Source organism: Cynocephalus volans, chromosome 8 (assembly GCF_027409185.1).
Source record: "Cynocephalus volans isolate mCynVol1 chromosome 8, mCynVol1.pri, whole genome shotgun sequence".
In the NCBI taxonomy this organism is placed as follows: Eukaryota; Metazoa; Chordata; class Mammalia; order Dermoptera; family Cynocephalidae; genus Cynocephalus; species Cynocephalus volans.
This window is the reverse complement of record NC_084467.1, coordinates 44250742-44274675: the sequence shown is the minus strand read 5'-3', so window position 1 is coordinate 44274675 and position 23934 is coordinate 44250742. Positions and strand designations below refer to the sequence as shown.

Below are 23934 nucleotides of genomic sequence, written 5' to 3'. Positions count from 1 at the left end.
GTAACACTAAGGTCAAGGGTTTCGATCCCTGTACAGGCCAGCTGCCAAAAATAAAAAACAAAAATAAATAAATAAAAACTTTTAAAAATAAAATAGAAATTCAGTTGTAGCCACATTTCAAGGGATCAAGAGCCTGTTAGAGGGTGAACATAACCAATGACATTCGTGCCACACTTGCCATGCTGACTCCTCCTTATTTAACCTTTGTTTCACTGACCAGTTATGCTGTAACCTAAGGGCAAATGTAAAGTGAACATAGGTTCAGGGAGCGAGTAATTTATCACAGCAGGTGGCATGAGTGGTCTGAGCACAGATATCACAAGCCAACAACCACCCCCTTCATGGATCACAAGACACCTGGTGAACGATGTTATTTTTCTTAAGGGCTTTCCTTGAAGTTATTCTTAGTAACAGGGGCTTTAGCTATATAAACATTATCTAACCTGCAGTTAGAGCTCTCATCTGCTTCTTCACTGTGCCCAGCTTCCTTGTCTGTAAGTCATCCTGATTAATAAGTATCTCTGAATACTGAATGGACCTGCCTGCTTCCTTCTTCAGTCTCAAAGTATCTTCTCAATTTGAAGGGCATTATACTTTAACACCCTCCTTGCACAAAGAGCCACAGGGTCTTGTGGCTACCATATTGGGCACTGCAGATACAGAATATTTCCTTCATCACAAAAAGTTCTTCTGGATAGTACTGTTCTCTCTTTGCCTCTATAATATCTCATTACTGTGGAGTGTGCTAACATTAATAAGTAAATGTATTTCACAGGCCCCAGCCCTGTAGTTCCAGGTATAGCCTAACTTTTTAAAGTTACACATAGAAATGTTAAGCTTGAGAAAGACAAAAAAACTTTCCCCAGGCTAAAGTCTCTGTTGCAGATAAAGAATTGTAACACAGCGAAATTGCTGGCTCCAAGGGAAGATGTCCTTGGTGCAGCCAAACCTAATGACTGTTGCCATGACAATTATTTTACTGTTCTTTTGTAACCACCTATGTTCCTTTTCTGTAACTTGCCTGCCTAAAGAATAAATACAGAGAGAATTTCGGTGTTAATTTTCTGAGGAGGAATGCCTCTCTCTTGAGGGTTCCTGGAAATTAACCCCTTTGGGGCTTCTCACCACTCAGAAGAAATGGGCTTTGAGTAATCCTTTGCATCTCCGTCACCCTGGGGGAGAGGTGACAATTACCAATTCATGACTCTACTATCTATAAAACCAATGAATCCCGATTATTATCTCTAGGTCACATACATGTCACTTTAAGACATGGTCTTGGAATATCCAATTGCCTCCCTGACATATCTATTTAACTGTGTCAAAAATACTTCAAATTCAACTTCTCCAGTCTTTCCCAACTCAGTAAGCAGCATCACATCTATTAAGTTGCTCAATCTTTACCCCAATTCCTTGTCCTTAACCAACACCTGCTGTGGAACAAACTTCTCAAGAAAGGCTCCAGACACTTGTGGGAGTCCGAGAGTCAGAAGGTTTATTACACATGGGACCCAAGTGAACTTTCGTTCTGAAACCCTGGGACCCTGAACATGAATTTGACAGGGTTTTTCTAGGCAAGTCTGGCGGGATCCATAAGCTTATATATTAGACAAGCAGCTGCAGGCTCTAGCTCGTTCTCACCCATGTGACTTAGGCAAGCAGGCAGGATTACAGAGACAAGCAGGGCAGGCAAGCAAGATTACAGAAGCGAGATGCCAATAGGCAGTTGATTATTAACTAGGCTGAGTTCTGGGTGCCCTGGGAAATAAGCACATTTAGTTACAGAGGCATTTTACTAGTTAGTCAGAATTTAATTTCTGAATTCTTCTAACATACCCACACACAAACACAAAACCAATCCACTGTCAAATTCCAGTGGTTCTACCTCTGTGTCAGATAGCTTCTATTTACCCTCTACCTACCTCCTTAAACTTTTCCATCCTGCTCTCTACTACTGGAGGTAACCTGTGTGGATCCCTATAAATAGATTCTCTTGCTCGCTGGTTGTCAGTTTGGTTCCAAGAACATGTGAAGTTAAAACATGTATTAGTTTTCAAGTGCTGCTATAACAAATTACTGTAAAATTGGTGGCTTAAAACAACAGAAATTTATATTCTCACAGTTCTTAAAGGACAAAATTCTAAAATCAAGGTGTCAGCAGGGCCATGTTCCCTTCTGAAGGCTATCAGGGTGAACACTTGACTCTCCCAGCTTCTGGTGGCTCCTGGCTTTTCACAACATGGGGCACAGAAATCTCTGCCTTCATCTTTACATGGACTTCTTCCCTGTATCTCTATGTCTCAAATCTCCCTCTCCTTTCTCTTATAAGGTTACCACCAGTCACTGGATTTAGGTCCAGATGATCTCATCAAGATCAACTTAATTACATCTGCAAAGACCCTATTCCAAGAATAAATTAACAGGTACCAGGGGTTAGGACTTGGACATAACTTTTCGAGGGACACAATTCAACCCACTACAGCATATTTCCTCAGCTCTCTCTCTCTGAAAGGTTGCCCTGGTTTGTGTACCCCAAGTAATCCTCTAAAACTTGGCCCTCTCTCCTTTTGGAAGGCCCTCTGGGTAGTACAGCTGCTATTATTGTTGCTTTCCACACCTCACCATTATTATCTTTGGAAATAGTCCCTTAATTAAACCCTCCTTGAATTACCCTTATTTCGAAAGTGTCATCTGTTTTCTGCTGGGAAACAGCAGAAATAAACTTAAAACTCCAAAACAAATTTCTAGTCTATCCCCTTTCTTTCTAGCTCCATTACCAATTTCTAATCCATGACACTATTTTATCTAGAATACTGCAAAACTCGAAAATTAGTTTCTCTACTTTTACTCCCAATCCTTTTCCAATCCATCTCTACACAGAGACCAGACTCATCATTTCTAAAGCATAATTCTCCTAATTAATATGTTTTAATGGGTACAAGATTAAAAACAAACTGATTTCTATATGCAGCCAACAATTAAATGAGAAATGAAGGAAGACAACAAAAATACAGACATTCAAAGAAGTATCCATAAAGTTCAGCTTACAATACCAGGCATGAGAAGCAGGAGAAGGGAAAAAGAAAAAAACTCAGACAATAAAAACAGGTCCAGATATAAATGAAAAGACATAATTAGCAGACAAAAACTTTTCAAAAGCTAATGGAATTCACATATTTAAAAGAGAACATGAACATAACGAGGGAACAAATACGAAACCTCAACAGAGAAAGGAAGATCTGAAACGGACCCAAATGGAATTTATAGAGTTGAAGAAATACATTAGATGAGATTGCCCAACAGATTAAATATTACAAAATAAGAGATCACTGAGGAAGTTGAAGGCAGAGTGATAGGAACTATTCAAACTAAAACAGCAAAGGGCTGGGAAAATTTTGAAAAAAACAAACAAACAAAAAACCAAAAAACATAGTGCCCCAAAAAACGATCTTTTTTTTTTCTTGGTGGCTGGCTGCTACAGGGACTGAACGCTGAACCTTGGTGTTATCAGCACTCAAGGAATAATCTTAAGTTCCCTGATATACATGTGTGAATCAAACTCCAGAAAAGAGGATTAGGGAAGAAAAATATTTTAAGAAATAATTGTCAACAAGGACAATCCTATACCTCGAACCTATAAAATTGTTTCATAGTTAAACATTTATAGAATTACACATTTAAGGGCCGACCCATGGCTCACTCGGGAGAGTGCGGTGCTGATAACACCAAGGCCATGGATTCGGATCCTATATAGGTATGGCTGGTTGGCTCACTGGCTGAGCATGGTGCTAACACCACCAAGCCAAGGGTTAAGATCCCCTTACCAGTCATCTATATAAAAAAAAAAAAAAAAAAAAAAATTACACAGTTAATTCACTGGGTGCAAAGGACAAATAAATTTGATGGGTTTCTTAAAAAAAAGAGGCAAAAAAACATTTGCACAAAATTACATGCAAAAGGGGCCGAGCCCGTGGCGCACTTGGTAGAGTGCGGCGCTGGGAGCGCTGCGACGCTCCCGCCGCGGGTTCGGATCCCATATAGGACTGGCCGGTGCACTCACTGGCTGAGTGCCGGTCACGAAAAGACAAAAAAAAAAAAAAAAAAAAAATTACATGCAAAATATAATCGCACTGATCCCAGAAGCAAAATAAACAAAAAAACCCACAACCTGACAAATGTCTAAAAACCAATGATGAGAAAAATCTTAAGGTGGGAGAGAGGTGGTGGGGTTGTGTGCAGACACAGTAAAAAAAAAAGAAGAAGAAGAAGAAAAAGAAAAAAAGATGAAGTACAGTAGGAGGGGAAACTGTCATATCCAGTGAAAATATCAGTGAAAAAAATGAAGACAAAATAAAAACATCCACCAGGCCAGCTGCCAGAAAAAAGAAAGAAAGAAGTTCTCAGACAAAAAAGAGAGAACTCGTCACAAGCAGATCTACACTATGAAAACGTTAAAAGAAGTTCTTTAAGCTGAAGAAAAATGACACCAGATGGGTATTTGGGATCTAGAGAAAAAAAGAGTACTGAAAAGAGGAACGTGTATGTAGATAAATATAAAACATTTTTCTAATCCTTAATTTCCTTCAGATATAACTGACTGATCAAAGCAAAAATAAAAACAATACACTGTGCGATTTATAACACGGAGAAGTAAAATGTAGTATTTCAATAGCACAATGAATAGGAAAAAAGTGCTATAAGGTAAAGTGGAAGTATAGTACACTGTGATAAGTCAAAGACGCACATCTATTTTTTGTTATTTTTTTCAGTTCAGCAGAGCAGAGAAGTTTATTCCGTGATCAAGGAATGGAAAGATGTGAGCCCGTTATCTGGAAAGACGTACTCTGCTAAGATGCATATTTTAAAGCCTAGAGCTGTTGCTCTCAAATTTTTTGGTCTTAGTGACATAGGAGGTGCTTCAGTTTCGCAGAGTATGGGTCTCAGGCCACTCCTCTGAGCCTCAAACCACTCCCGTGGAGCTCAGGCCCCTTCCCTGGGTCCTGAGCCAGAAGAGAGTTATTGTTGCATGTTGCACCTATTTTCCAGCACAACTAGGTTAGATTGAGACCACAGGAGGCAAGTTTGATCAATTTCAGTGGTCAAGCACGCCCAGTAGAAAGGAGTTTATCCTTGAATGACCTTCCACTGGAAGCGCTAGAGGGCATGGAGTACATGAATATATTTTAAGTATACTTGGTGTATACGCTGGAATTTGACCACCGAGCATGCGCCAAAATAAACAAACAGCACGCCTAAGGCTAGAGTTATATAAAAGGTACAGAACGTACCATCCCCTTAGTGAAATATTCATAGATAGCATATATGTATACAGCCAACTATAAAAGATAGAATCCAGGACAAAATCGGGGCTGGTGCTACTGACTCTCGGGCTGCTATTCACTGTGTATTTCTTATTCTTTACATTAAACCTGTTTTTGCTTTCTATTGAATATGCTTTTTAATTCTTTGTGCAGGACAATCAAGAACCTGGTAGAGGACAGGGTTGAGGTCAGCTATCCAATCTCCCCAGACCCTCTCCTCTGGTAACATTAGGACCACCCTTTGTACAGTTAAAAATTGGGTTATATCTATAAACATTTACCACATCATAAATTAAAACTATATTATTTAAAGTATGCATTGATTCATTTAGAAATAATAAAAATAAGGGCCGGCCCGTGGCTCACTTGGGAGAGTGTGGTGCTGACAACACCAAGTCAAGGGTTAAGATCCCCTTACCGGTCATCTTTTAAAAAGGAAAAGAAAAGAAAAGAAATAATAAAAATAAAAACCCCACAGCATGTTAATATAAAGAACATTTTTTTAAAATAGCTATGTTTTCCTAAAGAATTAAGAAAGTTTAGTGAGAACAGCAGCACTGCTTTATATTTTTGCCATTTTCATTATGTGTGACTTAATGGACGAGAATGGGATCTCAGGGATCCTGGAGGTCCTGGGTCCACCCTTTGAAAACTGCCACCTTTGAGTTGACCATAAGAGGGAATGGGAAGAAAGGGAGAGAAAGAACTAGTAAGTCAATATAAGAGATAATAGTATGTTTTAAACACTCAATTGAAAAGAAGGAAAGGAAGAATAAACAACAAGCAAACAGGACAAATAGAACACAAGTAGCAACACAGTAGACTTAAACCTAACAATACCAATAACTACATTTACTCTAATTCAAAAGCAAGTGGTGTTGATGACGCCAAGTTCCAGGGTTTGATCCCTGTACCAGCCAGCAGCCAAAAAGATTTTTAAAGAGGCAGAGGGTCAGACTGTATAAAAAAGCAAGACCGCTGTTTACAAGAAATGCACTTTAAACATAAACAAAGACACAGAATTGTTAAACACTAATTGTAAGGAAACTGGAGTGACTACATTAATGTCAAGAAAAGCAAGGTTTAGGACAAGAATATTACCAGAGATCAAGATACACATTTCATGGTGATAAGAGGGCAAATTCACCAAGAATTAACATTCTTAAATGTATATGCATCTACCAACAGCTTCAAAATTCATGGAGAAAAAATTAAAAGGACAAAAAGAAAAATCCACAATTACAGTTGGAAATTAACACTCACCCACCTTTCAGTAACTAAGAAAAACAGATGGAAAAACAGTAATCCAGATTAACATTATTAACCAACTTGACCTCACTTCATAGAATGAGTACTACATCTAACTGTAGAATACATATTCCTTTTAAAAGCACTCAAACACTCACCAAGAAAGATCATATCAGAACCATAACATAAATCTCAATAAATGTAAATGTACTGTAATCATAGTACGATTTTTGACAACAATACACGAGAAGTCAATAACAAAAAAGATATGTAGAACATCCCCAAATATTTGGGAACTAAGCAATATACTTCTGCATATTCCATGGGTCAAAGAAGAAATCACAGTAGAAATTAGAAAATAATTTGAACAATCTATCAAAATTCACGGGAGTTAACCAGTATTGGAGAAAATGTACAGCTCTAAATGTTTATATTAGAAACTAGAAAGGCATATTAGTAATGACCTTTTCATTCTCTGTACCGGCCAACTGCCAAAAAACAAAAACAAAATTGACTGAGTTTCCACTTAAAGAGATAAAAGCAAAATTAAACAAAGTAAACAGAAGGAAATTAAGATACAAGCAGAAATCAATAAAAGGGAAAAAAGATACACAATGGACGTAATCAAAGCCAACAGTTGTTTTTTGAAAAGATTTAATATTAAATCTCTACATACAATGACCAACGGGGGGAAAAAAAGAGAGAAAAACACAAATTACCAACACCAGGAACAAAAGAGGAATATCATTACAGATACCATAAGCATTAAGGGAATAATAAAAAAAACCCCTATGAACTATTTTATGCCCATAAATTTAATAATTCAGATGAAATGTAAAAATCCCTCGAAAAACTGACAATCTGTTTAGTAAATGCATACACATTTAGGAATGTTACGTCCTCTTGATGAATTGACCCTTTTCTAAATATGAAATAAGGTATATGAATAGCCCTATATAATTAAATTATTCTCCCAGAGAAACAGATATTATAATAGATAATAGATGTAATTAAAAACCTTCCCTAAGGGCCGAGCCCGTGCCGCACTCGGGAGAGTGCGGCGCTGGGAGCGCGGCGACGCTCCTGCTGTGGGTTCGGATCCTATACAGGAATGGCCAGTGCACTCACTGGCTGAGTGCCGGTCACGAGGGAAAAAAAAAAAACCTTCCCTAAAGGAAATTAAATGGCTTCACTGGTGAATACTATTAAACATAAAGAAATAATACCAATCCTACACAAACTCAAAAACAGAAGAGGACAGCATTAACTTATACCAAAACCAGATAAAATATTTCTACAGAGCAATACCCTTAATAAACATGGACATAAAAATACTCAACAAAATATTAGCAAATATAATCCTGCGATATACAACAAATTAATGATACATCATGACAGATGGGGTTTATTCCTAGAATATAAATTCATAATGAAATTCAGAATAAAAAAATAATATTAACAGAGGGGCCAGTTTTACTTCCATTGATTAGAGTGCAGCCTTATAAACCCCAAAGTCACAGGTTTGGATCCCGGCACTGGCTAGACGCCAGGAGAAAAAAAAAAAAGAACATTAACGGAACAAGAAAAAAACTGTATCTTTAATACAAATGCCAAAAAAATTTTGACAAAATAAGTTTTTAACACACATCATGATGTTAAAAAAAACTTGGAAACGAGGAATAGAAGGAAGCTTCTTTAATTTGTCAAAGGGCATTCTCAAAACACCTACAGCCAACATCATACTTAGGAAAGATCTAGAAAATTAAGATGTCCACTCTCATCACCACTTTTTTTCCAACACCACTTTTCTTTAACATTGTAGAGGAGGTCTTAGAAAACACAATTTTAAACGAAAAACTGCCATTTGCAAACAACATGGGTGGACCTAGGGAGAATTATATTAAGTGAAACGAGCCAGGCACAGAAAGAGAAATATCACATGTTCTCACTTATTTGTGGAAGCTAAAAATAAATAAATAAATACACAAATAAACTGGGAGGGGGAGGGAAGAAGACACAACAATTACAATTCCTTGAAGTTGATACCACAAGTGAACAGATAGGAGGTTATGGGGAGGGAGGGGGGAGGGATGAGGGTGGGAGGTTCCGGTAATGGGCCACAATAATCAACCACATTGTATATTGACAAAATAAAATTAAATTTTTTTAAAAACCCACAATTTTAAAAGAGATAAAAAGTATAGACTGGAAAGGAGGAAGTAAGGCAGATGACATGACTGCTTAGAAAATCTTAAGAAATCTAGGTGGGAGCTAAATATTAATATATAAATTCACACACACACACACACACACATTAATATATAAATTCTCACACACACACACACACACACACACACAAAACCGGGAGGGGGGGGGAGAAGATATAACAAGCACAATTACTTGAAGTTGATAGACAAGCCAACAGAAAGGACATTGTTGAGGGGGAGAGGGGGAGGGAGAAGGGAGGGAGGTTTTGGTGATGGGGAGCAATAATCAGCCACAATGTATATCGACAAAATAAAATTTAAAAAAATAATAATAAAAAAATAAAATAAAATAAAAATGTAAAAAAAAAAAGAAAAGAAAATCTTAAGAAATCTAAAAAAAAAAAAAAAAAACCAGAAAACAAGCGACTGTAGCAAGGCTGTAGGATACCACATCAATATACAAAAATCAATTTTATGTATTTCTATATATAACACAAGTTTATGCATAGTTTTAAAAATGTTCACAATAGTATCAAAAACAGGGATAAACTACTTAAAACTACGAAACACTGCTAAGAGAAAATTAAAGACGACATAAATATATGGAGATAAATATTTTTATAAATGTCACAGGTAAATGTATTCACGTATTATTTGTGTAATTAAAAACTAAAAATAAATAAAATCGGAGGGGGGGGGCGCTGGCCGGTTAGCTCAGTTAGCTAGAGCGGGATGTTACAACACCAAGGTCAAGGGTTCGGATCCCCGAACCAGCCAACCGCCAAAAAAAAAAAAAAAAAAAGTTAAAAAAAGAAGAAAAACTAAATAGATAAATTCTTACAAAGAAAACGAGACAGAGAAAATGGATTGACATGATCGCTTTTGTAAAGAAATCTTGTTGTTTCGACTCCACTCAATGGCAGCAAAAACTGTGCTTGAGTCACTACTAGCGCATAGATAAAAATCCTGCTTTTCCATTAGCTACCAACAAATTTACAAATTATATAAGTAGCTTTTACAAGTGAGTCCAAAAGATTATAGGCTAGACCTTGGCAGGGCACAAAGTCTTCCAACAAGTCGTTAGCAATCAAGTACAACCTTAATCAGAATATTTCTTTCCTCTGTAGTGACTTTGGGTTAAGCCCTCACCGCTAGACTTTTGAGTTCTCAGAGGATGGCCCTTGGGGCATTGCTGAATGTAGTCTGACGTCAGAACACCTGAAGTCAAGTTCAAGTACAAATCAACTAAGTTTCAGGCTACGAAAGGACTAGAGATTACCAAAATGCTTTAGAAATGCGACACGTCACACAGTGGGCACTAAATAATCTTTGGAGTGCATTGTGCTCAGAGCTTACTTTAACAGGCACTAAGGTGGGGGAGGCGGACAACACGTGGGACCGAAGGAATCTCAGTCATCGGAGTTCCAGTTCCCCCAGCCCGGCTCAGAAGGGGCTTCCTGTAAGGTTCCCGGACCTAAGGCTTCGGGTAGTAGGTGCCGAAGGGTCACAGCCTCTGGAGAGGACCACGTCCACAACGCACGTGGGAAACGGTCAAAGTTTGGGGCATTTGGGTTAATCACGACAATGATAATAGCCACCGTCTACTCCGAGCCAAGCCGAGTGCCATGCTTAGCATCTACGTCTAAGTCTACACCACCCTGCAGGGTTGCTGCTTCCGCCAACGTACAGATGAGAGTCCGAGATCTGAGGAGGGGCTCTCCCAGGTCACACGGCACTCAGGACTCGGCTCTTGCCGCGCCGCCTCAGCCGCGCAAAGTCGACGCGCTTAGCCCTGGGGCTCGGGCGCCCGGGACAGGCAATTCCCGTCCAGCGCTCTGTCCACCTTCCCCCACGCACTTCCCAGACGACGACCGGGGCCTGGCAGGTCTCCAGACCTCACCTCCGCGTCGGCCAAACTCCCTAACAAGTGCCTCCGCGGCGTCCCGGACGGCTCACCACTCTCTCCGGAGTCGGGCGTCGAGCCGAGACTCGCACCCCGTCCCCCGCCCCGGTGCTCACCTGCACCACGCAGCAACCCAGGTTATCCTGAACGTCTGGAGGGACGATGTTCCGGGGCGAAAGGCCCGGGTGCAAAAAGTGGACCATGGCGACCCCCGCCCGCGGGGTATCTAGAAGACAGCGGGCGTCGAGCGGGAGCCCGGATCCCGCGAGAGCTGGCGTCGACCCGACTGTGCGCGCAGCGCGGAGAGCGCTAGCGCGGGGCCGTGCCGCAAGCCTTTGAGACGCCCGGCGTGGCGACGTGCACGCGCCCGCGAAGGACGGCCTGCCCTGCCCCCGCCCCCAGACGGGTCGTCCCCAGCCCCTGACGCCGCCGACCCCTACTCCACGGCACCGGGGCCTCAGCCGTCCTCCTTTCCCCACCCGAGCCCCCCCGGAGACTTTAGGCCGCCCCACCAGTCACCCAACTCCTACGCTCCCCTCTGAGACCAGCCTCCCTCAGGCTCCTACCTCAGGGCTTGTCGCACATACCTGACGCTCCTCAGCGGCCTTCTCGAGGACCAGCTCTGTGGAGTTGAGGAACAGTGTTAAAAAATGTTTTCAGAGACCTTGTCCCTGAAGGTCTGGCAACAGCACCTCTCACATAACAGTCCTCTCTGTTTCAACTCCTAGAGACATTGGATAAATCAAGTATCAGAACCACTTCTGCCCTCTCGTAAGTACACAAAACGCATACGAAACATTGACGAGTATCTAGGGGAAAAAAAACTACTCTGCTTTCTTTTTACCTAAAAGTACCAAGAAGACACTTATAACCTGCTCCAAGAAAGAAGCCCAGTAAATTAGTACACTTAGCTAATTTAAGAGAAAATATAGACATAGGAAATATAGGAAAGGAAAGACCTCAGAGTATAAACCTCGGAGTTTGAATCCTGAGTTGGAATACCAGCTTAGCCATCTACTGACTTGTGAACCCCAGGCATGATTCTTGATTTATCTCACCAGGTTAACGTAAGTATTAAATAAGGCAATGTATGTAAAACACATCACAATGCTTGGCACATAACAAGTCCTTGATAATAGATTCAAGTGTTAAAATGATTTTTCAAGTAAGAATAACTTTGCAATATGCTTTCCTTTCACTGTTTTTGTTTTTGTTTTTGTTTTTAATTTAAACCTCTTACTAAAAAAAGAAGCCTGAGCAGTGTCATACACATTTATTTTACCCACAAGGAAGCTGGAGAACTGAGAGATTAAATAGACAAATTTTACCCAGCTGGTGAGTGGCCAACCTGGGAGTCAAAATCGAGTTTTCTAACTCCATGTACAATCGATATACTTTTTGTTTTATTTATTTATTTTTTTATTTTTATTTTTTCTAAAGATGACCGGTAAGGGTATCTTAACCCTAGGCTTGGTGTTGTCACAGCACCATACTCAGCCAGTGAGCGAACCGGCCATCCCTATATACGAACCGAACCCGTGGCCTTGGTGTTGTCAGCACCGCGCTGTCCCGAGTGAGCCATGGGCTGGCCCTTACACTTTTTGTTTTAAAGTGGGCAATTTCATATCTTATCTATCCTCAAACTTCTAACACCTCCTCCCCCTTCCACACTCTCACCTTCCTCTTTCACTGAGAAAAGCAATCAAAAAAGGGCATCCCAACCTCCACCACATCTACTCACCTACCTGTATACGCTCTCTGCTTTTTGTTCGCTCCTCTTGCTATGAACTGTTTATACTTGTATCTAAGGCCAACTCCGGAACTTGTACCCTAGGTCCCATCTACTCTTGCTTACTCAAAGACATCATCCAGCAACGTCCTTTCTCCTGCATTATTTTTTCCTCTTTCTTCGATCATTTCCATCAGCATATAAACAAGTTGATACTTCTCCCATAATTAAAAATAAGAAATAACTCTTCTGACCCAATTTCTCTCTGCAGGTATTTCCTGCATATCTCTTCTCCCCTTTACAGAGAAACTTCTTCAAAATGTGGTCTGTTCTTGCTGTCTTCAGTTCTTCTACCGTTTTGTCTTTCACCCCTGCAACTCCGCTAAACCATTCTCATTAATTTCCAATTTGCCAAATTCATGGTCCCTTCTTATTCCTCATCTTATTTGACTTGGTGATCATTTCTACTTATTTATTTATTGATTTTTGGCAGCTGGACAGTATGGGGATCCAAACCCTTGACCTTGGTGCTATCAGCACTGCACTCTAACCAAGAGAACTAACTGGCCGGCCCTTTAAAAAATATTTATTTATTTATTTTTGGATGATCATTTCTTCTTCCCTAAAATCTTTGATCACTTGGCTTCCAGGACACATCTTCTCCTTGTCCCCCTATTCCTTTCTCTTTCTTCTTTCTCTCTCTCTCTTCTCCTACCTCTAGCTGCTCCTTCTCATCCTCCTGATTTCTCATCACCCAGACTTCTAAATCTTGGTAGACCCCAGGACTCAGTGCTTATTTATCCTCTTCTCTAACTATTCTCTCTTACTAGGTGGTTTTATCCAGTTTGATAACTTTAACAGCAATCTTAGTCAGATCCCTGTACCGGCCAGCAGCCAAAAAATAAGATAAAGTAAAATAATAGAATAAAATAAAATATAGCAATCTTAGGCACTGCTGATTAGCTTAGTTGGTTAAAGTTGTAACATCAACTTCAAAGGTTCAGATCCCTGAACTTGGCCAGCTGTCAAAAAAAAGCAATCTATGTGCTGATGTGTCGTTATTTTATATATCTAGCCTACTCCTTGCTTTTGAACTTCAGACTCATTCAACTGTCTATTAAACATATCCACTGAGTTATCTAGAAGGCCTCCCCGTCTCCAAATATAAACTCCTGATGTCAGGGCTGACCCGTGGCTCACTCAGGAGACTGTGGTGCCACAGGTTCGGATCCTACGTAGGGGTGACCGGTTGGTTCACTGGCTGAGTGTGGTGCTGACAACACCAAGCCAAGAGTTAAGATCCCCTTACAGGTCACCTTTTAAGGAAAAAAAAAAAAACTCCTTATGTCCTCCCCCAAACCTACTTTTCCTGCCAATCTTCCCCATCTCAGTACATGGCAAATCCTTCCTTTCAGTTGCTTATACCAAAAACCATGTTTTTGGTGGCTGACCGTTAAGGGGATCCAAACCCTAGACCTTGTTATCAGCATCAGGCTCTACCCAAGTGAGCAATGGGCCAGCCTGAAAATCATTCTTCGCTCCTCTTTTTTGCTTATATCCTGTATACTATCTGTTAGGAAATCCTGTCAGCTCTATCTTCAAAATATATCTAGAGACTGTCTATGTCTTACACCTGTTCCGTGTTGCTTTTGTTGCTCTGCCCCCCACGGATTTGTCACCCCACTTCCCCTGTGTGATGGAGATGCAAAGGATTACTCAAAGCCCATCTCTTCTGAGCAGTGAGAAGCCCCGAAGCGGTTAACTTCCCTTGGGAATGCTCCAGTGAGAGGCATCCCTTCCTCAGGAAATTAACCCCAAATTGGGGTTCTCTTCCTGCATTTATTTTCCAGACCAGGAAGTCATAGGAAGAGGCATACGTGGGGTTATAGTTTAACAATATAGGCTGGTAACTTTCAGTGAAACAAGCCAGATGACATTCTAGTAAGACTATCAACAAAAGCTTGATCTTAGCAAACATTCCTTCTTACAGCAATTTCTCAGTATCTTTACATAACAATCAGTAACTAGTCTAGCCTTGAGCCAGCAACCTTGCTGTGCCACAAATCTTTATCTTGCACCAGAGACTTTATAGCCTGAGGAAAATTTCCAGTCTTCTGCAAGGTCAATATTTGAAACTGCCAGGCTTTGGAAAACCAGGACCTGTGAAGTACGTATGCTTTATAGTATATTCCACAGTTCCATTACTGCCATCCTGGTCCCAGCCCTGTCATTACCCACTTGGATCTTTACCATATCCTCCTATCTGGTTTTCCAGGTTACACCTTTGTTCCATTAAAACAAAAGGTGTTCCCTTAAAACAAAGGTGTTCTATTCTTTTTTGGCAGCTGGCCGGTATAGGGATTGAATCCTGGACCTTCACATTATCAGCACCATGCTGTAACCAACTGAGCAAACCATCCAGCCCCTTAGAATCTATTCATACAGCAGCTAGAGTGATCATTTTAAACCAGTCATGTCACCCCTCTCCCCAAAACCCTCCAATATCTTTCCATTTCACTCAGAATAAAATGAAAGTCTTGAGGATAGTGCTCTACAAGATTCTACATAATCTGTTCTCCCCATGCCCTACCTCTCTAACCTCATCTTTTGCCACTCTCCCCATTACTTATTCCATTCCAGCACGTTTGGACTCCTTGCTGTTCTCATGGCTGTCTCTCTTACTTTAGCTATCCTTATGGCTGGCTCTCTTCATTCAAATTTTTGCTCAAATGTTGCCTTATCAGCAAGGACTTCCCTGACTTTGATACATTAAATAGCAACCCTCACTGCCATCACCATACCCTCCCCACATTTCTTGTCTCTCTTCTTTTGCTTTCCTGCTTATTACTATTTGTCATGCTATATATTTATTTTATTTTGGCATATTTTGTGCCTCCTCCCACTAGGAAAAAATGTAAACCACATGAGGGCAGGGACTTTGTTTTGTTATATTCCCAGGCCGAAAACAGTGCCTAACTTATAGAAGGTGTTCAATAATATTTGTTTATACTATTTTTATATGTCAGTTATACCTTAATATAAAAAAGTATTGAAAAATACATGAAAAATACATGAAATGGCTACCTGAAAAAAATGAATGTAGCTGTAAAGGTTGCTTTCTCCCCTAAAATCAGAGACAAGGTTGCATCTATTTAGGGAAAGGCAAGTTGTGACAAAACAGTGTCTTCTATTCCTTCCTCCTCCAGTGTCCTGTACAGCTGCCCCCACCTATTTTTCAGTGTCCACTTCAATTTAACAGACATTTTGGGGGGATTTAGTCCATGCTCCTAATTGATCTATTTCCAGACTCCTTTGCCCACTTACAGTGAGTGCTTCATCTAAAACACAAATCTGATCACCATTCTCCCCAGCTTAAAACACTTCCATGGCTCCCCGTTGTCCTCTGAATGAAATCCAAACTTCTTGGGATGGTTTTAGATGGTCCTTCATGATCTGGCTCCTGTTCACCTCTCTATCTTAAACCATCAGTATTTCCCTGTTATAACCTTTCCTTTGACCATTGTGTACTGAAATTGTTTCAGTTCTAGGAGTGTATTAGTGCACATTCATTGATTAATAGGACTTCCATCCTAGGGGGGCGGTAGAGTGAGCTACAAGTACCTCCCCCTAGGATGTAATTCCTATTAATCCTTCAGGTCTTATGTAAATGAGACTTCTAGAAAACCTTCACTGACATGCCCCATCCTCTTCCTGCCAAACTCTGAAGAACAGACAGGAAAAGGATAGTTCAGATACAGACAACTTGGGAAGTTTAAAAAAATCAAACACCTGAAATTAAATTAGAAAACCATAGTCAAGATATCCTAACATCAGGGCTGGATTTAAGAACTTTGTAAAATTTCTTTAGCTTTGTTGCCATGAAGTATAGGGGGAAAATCATAGGCTTCGATGTCAAAAAAGCCTTGGTTCAAATTCCACTTCTACCTCTCCTTTGGGCACTTAACCTATGAAATTCAGTTTCCTCTTCTGTAAATGAGATAATAAAACGATAACACCAAACTTGCAGAATTTCAGATACTAAGAGTCTAACACCCCATGTGTTATTTTTTCAGATAGTATGCTTTCTTTTCTTTTTTTTGTATTTTAACTTCTCCATTTCTCAATATACGTTGTAGTTGATTTTCGTGTCCCTTTAGATAGAATACTTTCTAGAGGAAAAGATTGTGTGTTGATCTGTGGTTTTAAGCAAGTCATTTTCTCTTTCTGAGTATCAATCTCTTCATCTATAAAATGGTGTAAAGTGCTGGGTCAGAAGATCTTTATCATTCTCTTAATCTCTCCCTTCCTTCACCTAATGTGTTCAATATGTTTTCCAGGAATATATACTGAAATTAATGAATTAAAAATTAAATAAGATAAATCATATCTTAAAAAGCGAAGACTAGCTATTAAGATTTGTGATTTACCCATATCTATGTCTGTTAGCCTTGCTTTATTTCTCTCATTGTAGTGATCAGCAGTAATGTTACTACTCACAGACCAGGCTTGGCTTGCCCTCTCACACTAAACAAATGACCTGAAAATCCAAAAGCTGGTGCAAGGATTAGAAGGTTTATTCAGATTACCGGTACTCAACTAAACATCTAACCAAGCAAATAAACAAAGAGAAAAGAGGAGCAGTGGGGTCCAGTTTATCCTAGTCCCAATCAGGGGTGCCAACCTGTCCCGACCCGCGGGATATTCAACGCAGATCCTGGAGGGGGGAGCGGGAATTGGATGGGACAAGGGACACAAGAAATGGAGACAAGACAGTATTCTGATCAAGTCTTGTTTATTAGCCAGAAGGTCACAGCTTATATAGCCAGCAGGAGGGAATCATCAGATAAGGAAGTATGCAGACATTTTCCAGGAAAAACCACAGGGCAAGTCCTTCCGGGAAACGGAACATTTCTCAGCTATCTAAAGCAATGCAGCGGTGATCTACGCCTAGGTCTGTGCAAGCAGTAAGAAGGAGAAAAGGGTGGAAAGGTCACAGCATTTATATCTTTAGTACCAGAGGGCTATTGGCAGGGCTTCATGACCCTGGGCAGGCTAGGACCGGGCTCTTTGGCCCCAGACACCAACCTATTCCGCTGACATAGTAATGGATAGAAGCAGTTCTCCCCACTGTTGTCGGCACAAAGCAAAGTACTGCCTAGATTTGAATCAGAGAAACAAAACTGGGCCGAGCCCGTGGCACACTCGGGAGAGTGCGGCGCTGGTGAGCGTGGCAACGCTCCCGCCGCGGGTTCGGATCCTATATAGGAATGGCCGGTGCACTCACTGGCTGAGTGCTGGTCACAAAAAAAATAATAAATAAAAAATAAATAAATAAATCAGAGAAACAAAGCATAGCCAGGAGCCCTCCAAGGTGCACCTATACAAAACAGCAGAAGAGGGCTTGGAAAATCAGAAGCAAAGCATAGCTGGGAGCCCTCCAGGGTGCACCTACATAGTAGTGGATACAATCTAACCAAACAGCAGAAGAGGGCTCACAAAATTAGAGAAAGGTAAAGAGAATTTTAGCGGCTTCCAGATTTCCAGTCACTGTGCAGTGTGGGAATGATTCCCGCCACTGTCATGACTTCCCCGTCAGGGGGAACCTGCTCAAGCAAGATCTTCATAGTGTAGGACTGGCTTTCCCACTTCTGCTAGTTACCCATCAGGGCAAGCCGCTGCTGGCCAGAGGGAGCATGCGTCTTACAGGATGAAAGGAGTTTAACCTGTAGTTGTCCAACAGTCACTTTAAAGAGGAAGAAAAAGGGGCCGAGCCCGTGGCGCACTCGGGAGAGTGCAGCGCTGGGAGCGCGGCGACGCTCCCGCCGCGGGTTCGGATCCTATATAGGAATGGCCAGTGTACTCACTGGCTGGGTGCTGGTCACGAAAAAGACAAAAAAAAAAAAAAAAAAAGAGGTAGAAAAGGGAAAAAAGGAGAGTAAAAGAGAATAAAGCATTGCCTTGTCAGAATTTAGGCCAGGGACTCCAGGAGAGACTTACCAGCAGCAGAGACTTGGGAGCAAAATTGTCCCAGTGGCCACTTGCCTCTTGCAGGTAGAGTCTTCTCTGGTGCCCAAAGATTTCCAATTTCTGCCAGTGATTAAATTAGGCTCTTGGATTCAAGTAATAGAAATGAACAATGTACCCAGCAGTAAAGCAAGCAATGCTTTATTAAAAGAGGAGATAGACTATGCATAAGGGGGGGGTAGCAACAGTAAAGCTAGCCCCCCAAGGGGAGCTGTTCAAGTTCTTTTATAGGGAAAGGAGTTAAGGGGTACAGGCCAGTGTGACGGAGGTGGTCCATTCTGTTCTTCTTGGTTGCATTATGGGCGCATGCTCAGTAGGTTCAAGGTGGCAGTGGTGTTCATCATTTTCATCCCAGGAGGGTCATTTTAGCAGTCACCTTCATGTTTTGTGCACAGGTGGGAATTCCAAAAGGGGTCTTAAGGTTAATCTGTAACTTTTACAATTACGGTAAACAAACCTTGGGGAGGGGTTTTGCAACTCAGTAAATATCTGTTTCCTCTCTTATCTCAGTCTATTTTATTAGGACAGCCCATGGGGTAATCATTTGCCCTGGGGGTCTCATGACTGAGGAGTGGAAAAGTAACAAAGTGTCCTCTGCAGGGAAAATGGAGTCAGTTTGGTTCACAGGCCTAACCTTAGTCTGTTTCAGTAAGACCTTTATTATGGAAATAGCCTGTCTAGGAAATGGAGAAAGGAACAACCACCACGAGGAGTAGGGAGTGGCAGCAGCTTTAAACAGGAAAGGTTCAACCTGGGTTGAGGTCTCTCTGGAGGATTATTAATAAAAGGTCACATGCTGAATTACTGAACTCTTGAAAAAGAGAGTGCTCCTGGGCAATAGAATTAGCTAGGGCAATGGTTCCCTAAGACGATACACAGACTCTTGCTGTCCTTATTTGTCATACATAGGCAGAAAATGATTAAATAAGGACAGGTAATACAAATACAACTAAATGCATCCCGTTTAAGGTACTGTCCTTTATTCTGACACTGTCTTCCTATTTATTACTGTTAAATTTTTTAAGAATGAATTTAAGCCCCGTTGGGAGGAAAATCTTCTCTACCAACTTAGTTCTGACTGGTTAGGTGGGCCTGTGAATTAGTTGACAATAGACAGATTGTATGGGAGAAAAGTTTATTACACATGTGTAGGCCGGCCCGTGGCTCACTCGGTAGAGTGCAGTGCTGATAACACCAAGGCCACGGGTTCGGATCCTATATAGGGATGGCCGGTTTGCTCACTGGCTGAGCGTGGTGCTGACAACACCAAGCCAAGGGTTGAGATCACCTTACCGGTCATCTTTAAAAAAAAAAAAAAAACAAACACATGTGTGAGTACTTTATAGCAAGAGAAGCTCCTGGAACAGTTAGGAGTAAAGGTTTATATTCTGGCTTAATAAGGGGGAGATGGTGCTTAAAGCTTCAAAGAAGGGAAGAGGCTCATGAGTCTCCTTTATATACTCCAAGGTCAGTGCCTCCATGACTGGAGACCTCCCTGTGGGGGGAGGTATGGTTTGTGGCAGCTGACTATTGTAAAACTGTTCTAGTCAGATAAGGGAAGTTCAGATAAAATTTCTTTTTGCATTTTCTGCAGCTCAGATGTTTTCATTCTGAAGTAATCTCTATACCAGCTTGGTGGGTTGTGGGGGCTTTACAACTGCATATTCTTGGGAAGACATTTTCTGCTCTCTAAAATCTTATGCACCTGCAATAATGACACTGAGAGCAAGGTGAGGTTGATAATCATGAACTTGGAAAGCTGTCAATGGGCTCAATTTTGGGGGACAGGAAAAACGTGTGAAAGGAAATGGCATTTGGGATTAGCCATATTGGTTAAATTGGATTCTTCCCCCTTTTTAGCACAGTGATTAAGAACATGGATTTCAGAACCTGACAGAACCTGAGTCTGATGTGTGCCTCTGACACCTAACACCTTGTGACCGTGGCAGAATTATTCAATACCTCACAGTTTTCTTCTTTGAAAAACTATCTTCTTTTCAAAGTTGTCACAAAGCTTAGCTGGGAAAATATACATAGGGTTTAGCATAGTGCTCGCCTTGATACACTCTAGCTACATTGGAATTCCAAGTCAGTCATTGGAATCTACTGAATCACTAGTGGTATTTGTTTTCTTTTTTTTTTTTTTGCAACTGGACATTTCTGGGATCTGAACCTGTGACGTTGGTGTTGTGAGAAACACCCTCACCCGTCCAAGGCCAAAGGATGGACACAGAAACAAGAGGTATAGCGAAGCGAGGTACAGCGAAGAGAGAGACTTTAATTACAGCCTTGCAACGTTCGGGTGGCTGACGGGCAGGCACACAGAAGGGGGCTGCAACAAGCAATTTATTCCCTAGTGTGCAAGTCCCTGCCCCCACCTTCTCATTGGTTGGGGTGCACAGTCTTCCCGGATGACGTCTAAGAATACCCAATTTACTACCCCCTTGTAAGAAATTTCTTTTGTCTGAGGGCTCAGGACAAGCCAGCGAAAAAGACCCACCCAAAACCCTGTGAAAGGAGAAGCCTTAGGAAATGAAGAGAACAATTAAGGGTTGGTAACTCATTACCATCTCAAGGACAATTTTATCTGTTCAGGGATACCCCAAGGAATGGGCTAGACCAGTCAGACAGCTTTTGGGCTGGGCCAGAATTATTTCTGAAAATCAATCACTTAGGTTATTCCTCACAGTGTCACAAGGCTGCGCTCTAACCAACTGAGCTAACTGGTCAGCCATATTAGTGGTATTTGAATTTTTTTTTTTTTTTTTTTTTTTGGCAATTGGCTGGTGCAGGGATCCAACCCAAACTCTCGACCTTGGTGTTATAACACCGCGCTCTAATTAACTGAGCTAACTGGACACCCCTATTTGAAATTATAAAACCCTTACAATAGTACTACTTGGCACTTGGTGCTAATTGATTGACCCCAAATCCTATACTGTGGTTGATCTGTTCCCATAGATCTTTAAAGGGGAAGACCCTTTAACTCCACTGCTAGTATCCACAAACAACAATGTGGTTACTTTATGAATCAGTTTTGGAGGGCTTTTGACTATACCTTTTTCCTTATATTCTACGGAGATTGTACAAAGATTCTACAGAAGGAGGACTCCTTTGTCAAGAGTGTGTAGGTTTTAATCTACACAAGTTTCTCTGTTTGCTATCTGTATGATAGCAGTCATTTGACCTCAGTAGGCTTCCCCTCATCTGTAAAATGGGGATAATTATTTTTCCTCAGAAGATATTTTGTGTTGGGCCGGCCCCGTGGCTCATTCGGGAGAGTGCAGGGCTGTTAGCGCCGAGGCTGTGGGTTCGAATCCTATATATATATATATATATATTTTTTTTTTTTTTTTTTTTTTTTAAAGATGACCGGTAAGGGGATCTTAACCCTTGACTTGGTGTTGTCAGCACCACGCTCAGCCAGTGAGCGAACCGGCCATCCGTATATGGGATCCGAACCCGGGGCCTTGGTGTTATCAACACCGCACTCTCCTGAGTGAGCCACGGGCCGGCCCCGTTCGAATCCTATATAAGGATGGCCGGTGCGCTCACTGGCCGAGCGAGGTACAGACCACACCGTGCCGAGGCTTGCGATCCACTTACCGGTCAAAAAAATAAAAAGAAGATATTTTGTGTTAAACAATGTATATTCCTCATTATTCATAATCTTTCCAGTTTTGAAGGGCCTTGTTTAAGACTGAAATAATGAGACCTAGAATTAGGTAGAAAATGTGTTTGGCAACTTCTTATCCTTCATATGCAAATATGACAATCACATTCTAAGAACGTGATTGTAATGGTTCCTTTTATAATGGGTATTAATGTAAAGTGACAAGAGAGGTAAAGTTTTTTTGTTCTCAGCTCTTAGATTCACATTCCAATCTAGGAGAGACACTCTTCAGAAGCAATCCTTGGGCCGAGCCCGTGGCGCACTCGGGAGAGTGCGGCGCTGGGAGCACAGCGACGCTCTCGCTGCGGGTTCGGATCCTATATAGGAATGGCCGGTGCACTCACTGGCTGAGTACCGGTCACGAAAAAGACAAAAAAAAAAAAAAAAAAAAAAGAAGCAATCCTTGACTGAGTCACTAGAAGGGAAATTTGTTTTATTTTAGGTGGCTGATCAGTATAGGGATCCGAACCTTTGACTTTGGTGTTAAACAGCTGTCCTACTGAATGCACAGGAGTAAGCCATTCATCTGCAACATGGCCACTGGTGCCATCTCCCCCAGGCCCCTCCAAAGGCTGGCTTCTGGAAGCTGAGAGCTCTGATTATCCCCACCCTATGACTTGCTCTTTCATAGGCTGGAACCTGTATAAAGGCTTAATTTTGAGACTGCATTAGAATCTTAAATTATGAGACAAAAAATGATTAATGTGAGTGTTCATGGTTTCCACCTTTTGCTCCCTCTTCTCAGTTTGAGGAATTATGGAGATAGACCAGTTCATTGGACTTTTATGATGGAGATTGAGGATGGGAATAGGAGACAGAAGGGTAAAAGGGAGGCAAAAGAGGACTTTAGGCAGGAAAGTCCTGCATAGGTTAATCAGCATAATAAAAACTGCAAGAGGGGGACGTGGGAAGAATAAAGGAAGGCTTAATTTTTTTCCTTTTTCTTTTTTGAAGTGATGGCTGTACACAACACAGCTCAACTTGTTAAATATTGGCCAAAGGAATTTATCCTCTTCGCTATATATATGGCCTGTAGTTAACAGTCACTATTAAGTGACTTTCTGGACATATAAGGTTAAGAAAAGTTAATAATGATAAAAATTATAATAAAACTACATTTTTAAAACCCTACAATCAACCTAATACATCTAATCTTTTTGTTTATATTAGTGAAACAGTAGTATTGGTAGTGATCATTAACAGTTCTATAGCATCAAAGCACAAGTGCTGCCCTATAATACCATCTTGAACAATTTCCACTTCCCTCCTTGGTGCCTGTTCTTTTCGGTACCATTCATTTGATGCTTAATCACATACTGCCAAAGAGCTAAGAAATCTCATGCTATTGTGCCACAATATGGTGGACTGGAAATTAATTTGTGGTTGGTTTTTTAGTGGCTGGCCAGTATGGGGATCCGAGCCCTTAAACTTGGTGTTATAACACTGTGCTAACCAACTGAGTTAACCACCCAGCCCCTGTATTGGAAATTTGGAAATAAAAATCATAGTGCAGTCTGTCACTGGCTTGCTATGTGACTTGGGCAAACTCACTTTACTTAAGACCTATTTTCTTTAACTATACAGTGAAGGTTCTAAAATTAAATCACTAAGGATTCTTCCTGTCATGGAGTTCTTATATAATACTTTGCTTTTTGTATATCGTACTTAAACAATATAGATTATAACAGTTAATTATCTCAATATTTCTGTGGTTGAATGTCAACCTAGATATTATTTTCTCCAGGAAGTCTTCTTGGACAATCTAATGGGTATCCATTAGATATGGTCTCTGTGCTCTATAGCAAGCACTGTGGACTGGTCTGTAATAC

The 23934-nt window shown here is 41.0% G+C and overlaps 1 protein-coding gene across 1 annotated transcript in view; it reads right to left on the bottom strand.

Annotated features, from left to right (window-relative positions):
* Window positions 1–10882, bottom strand: part of ZYG11A (zyg-11 family member A, cell cycle regulator) — a 61524-nt gene extending 50642 nt beyond the window's left edge. Inside the window, 1 exon segment of the mRNA XM_063105753.1 lies at window positions 10796–10882. Coding sequence (XP_062961823.1) covers window positions 10796–10882 — 87 coding nt within the window.
* Between the last annotated feature and the right edge of the window lie 13052 nt (window positions 10883–23934).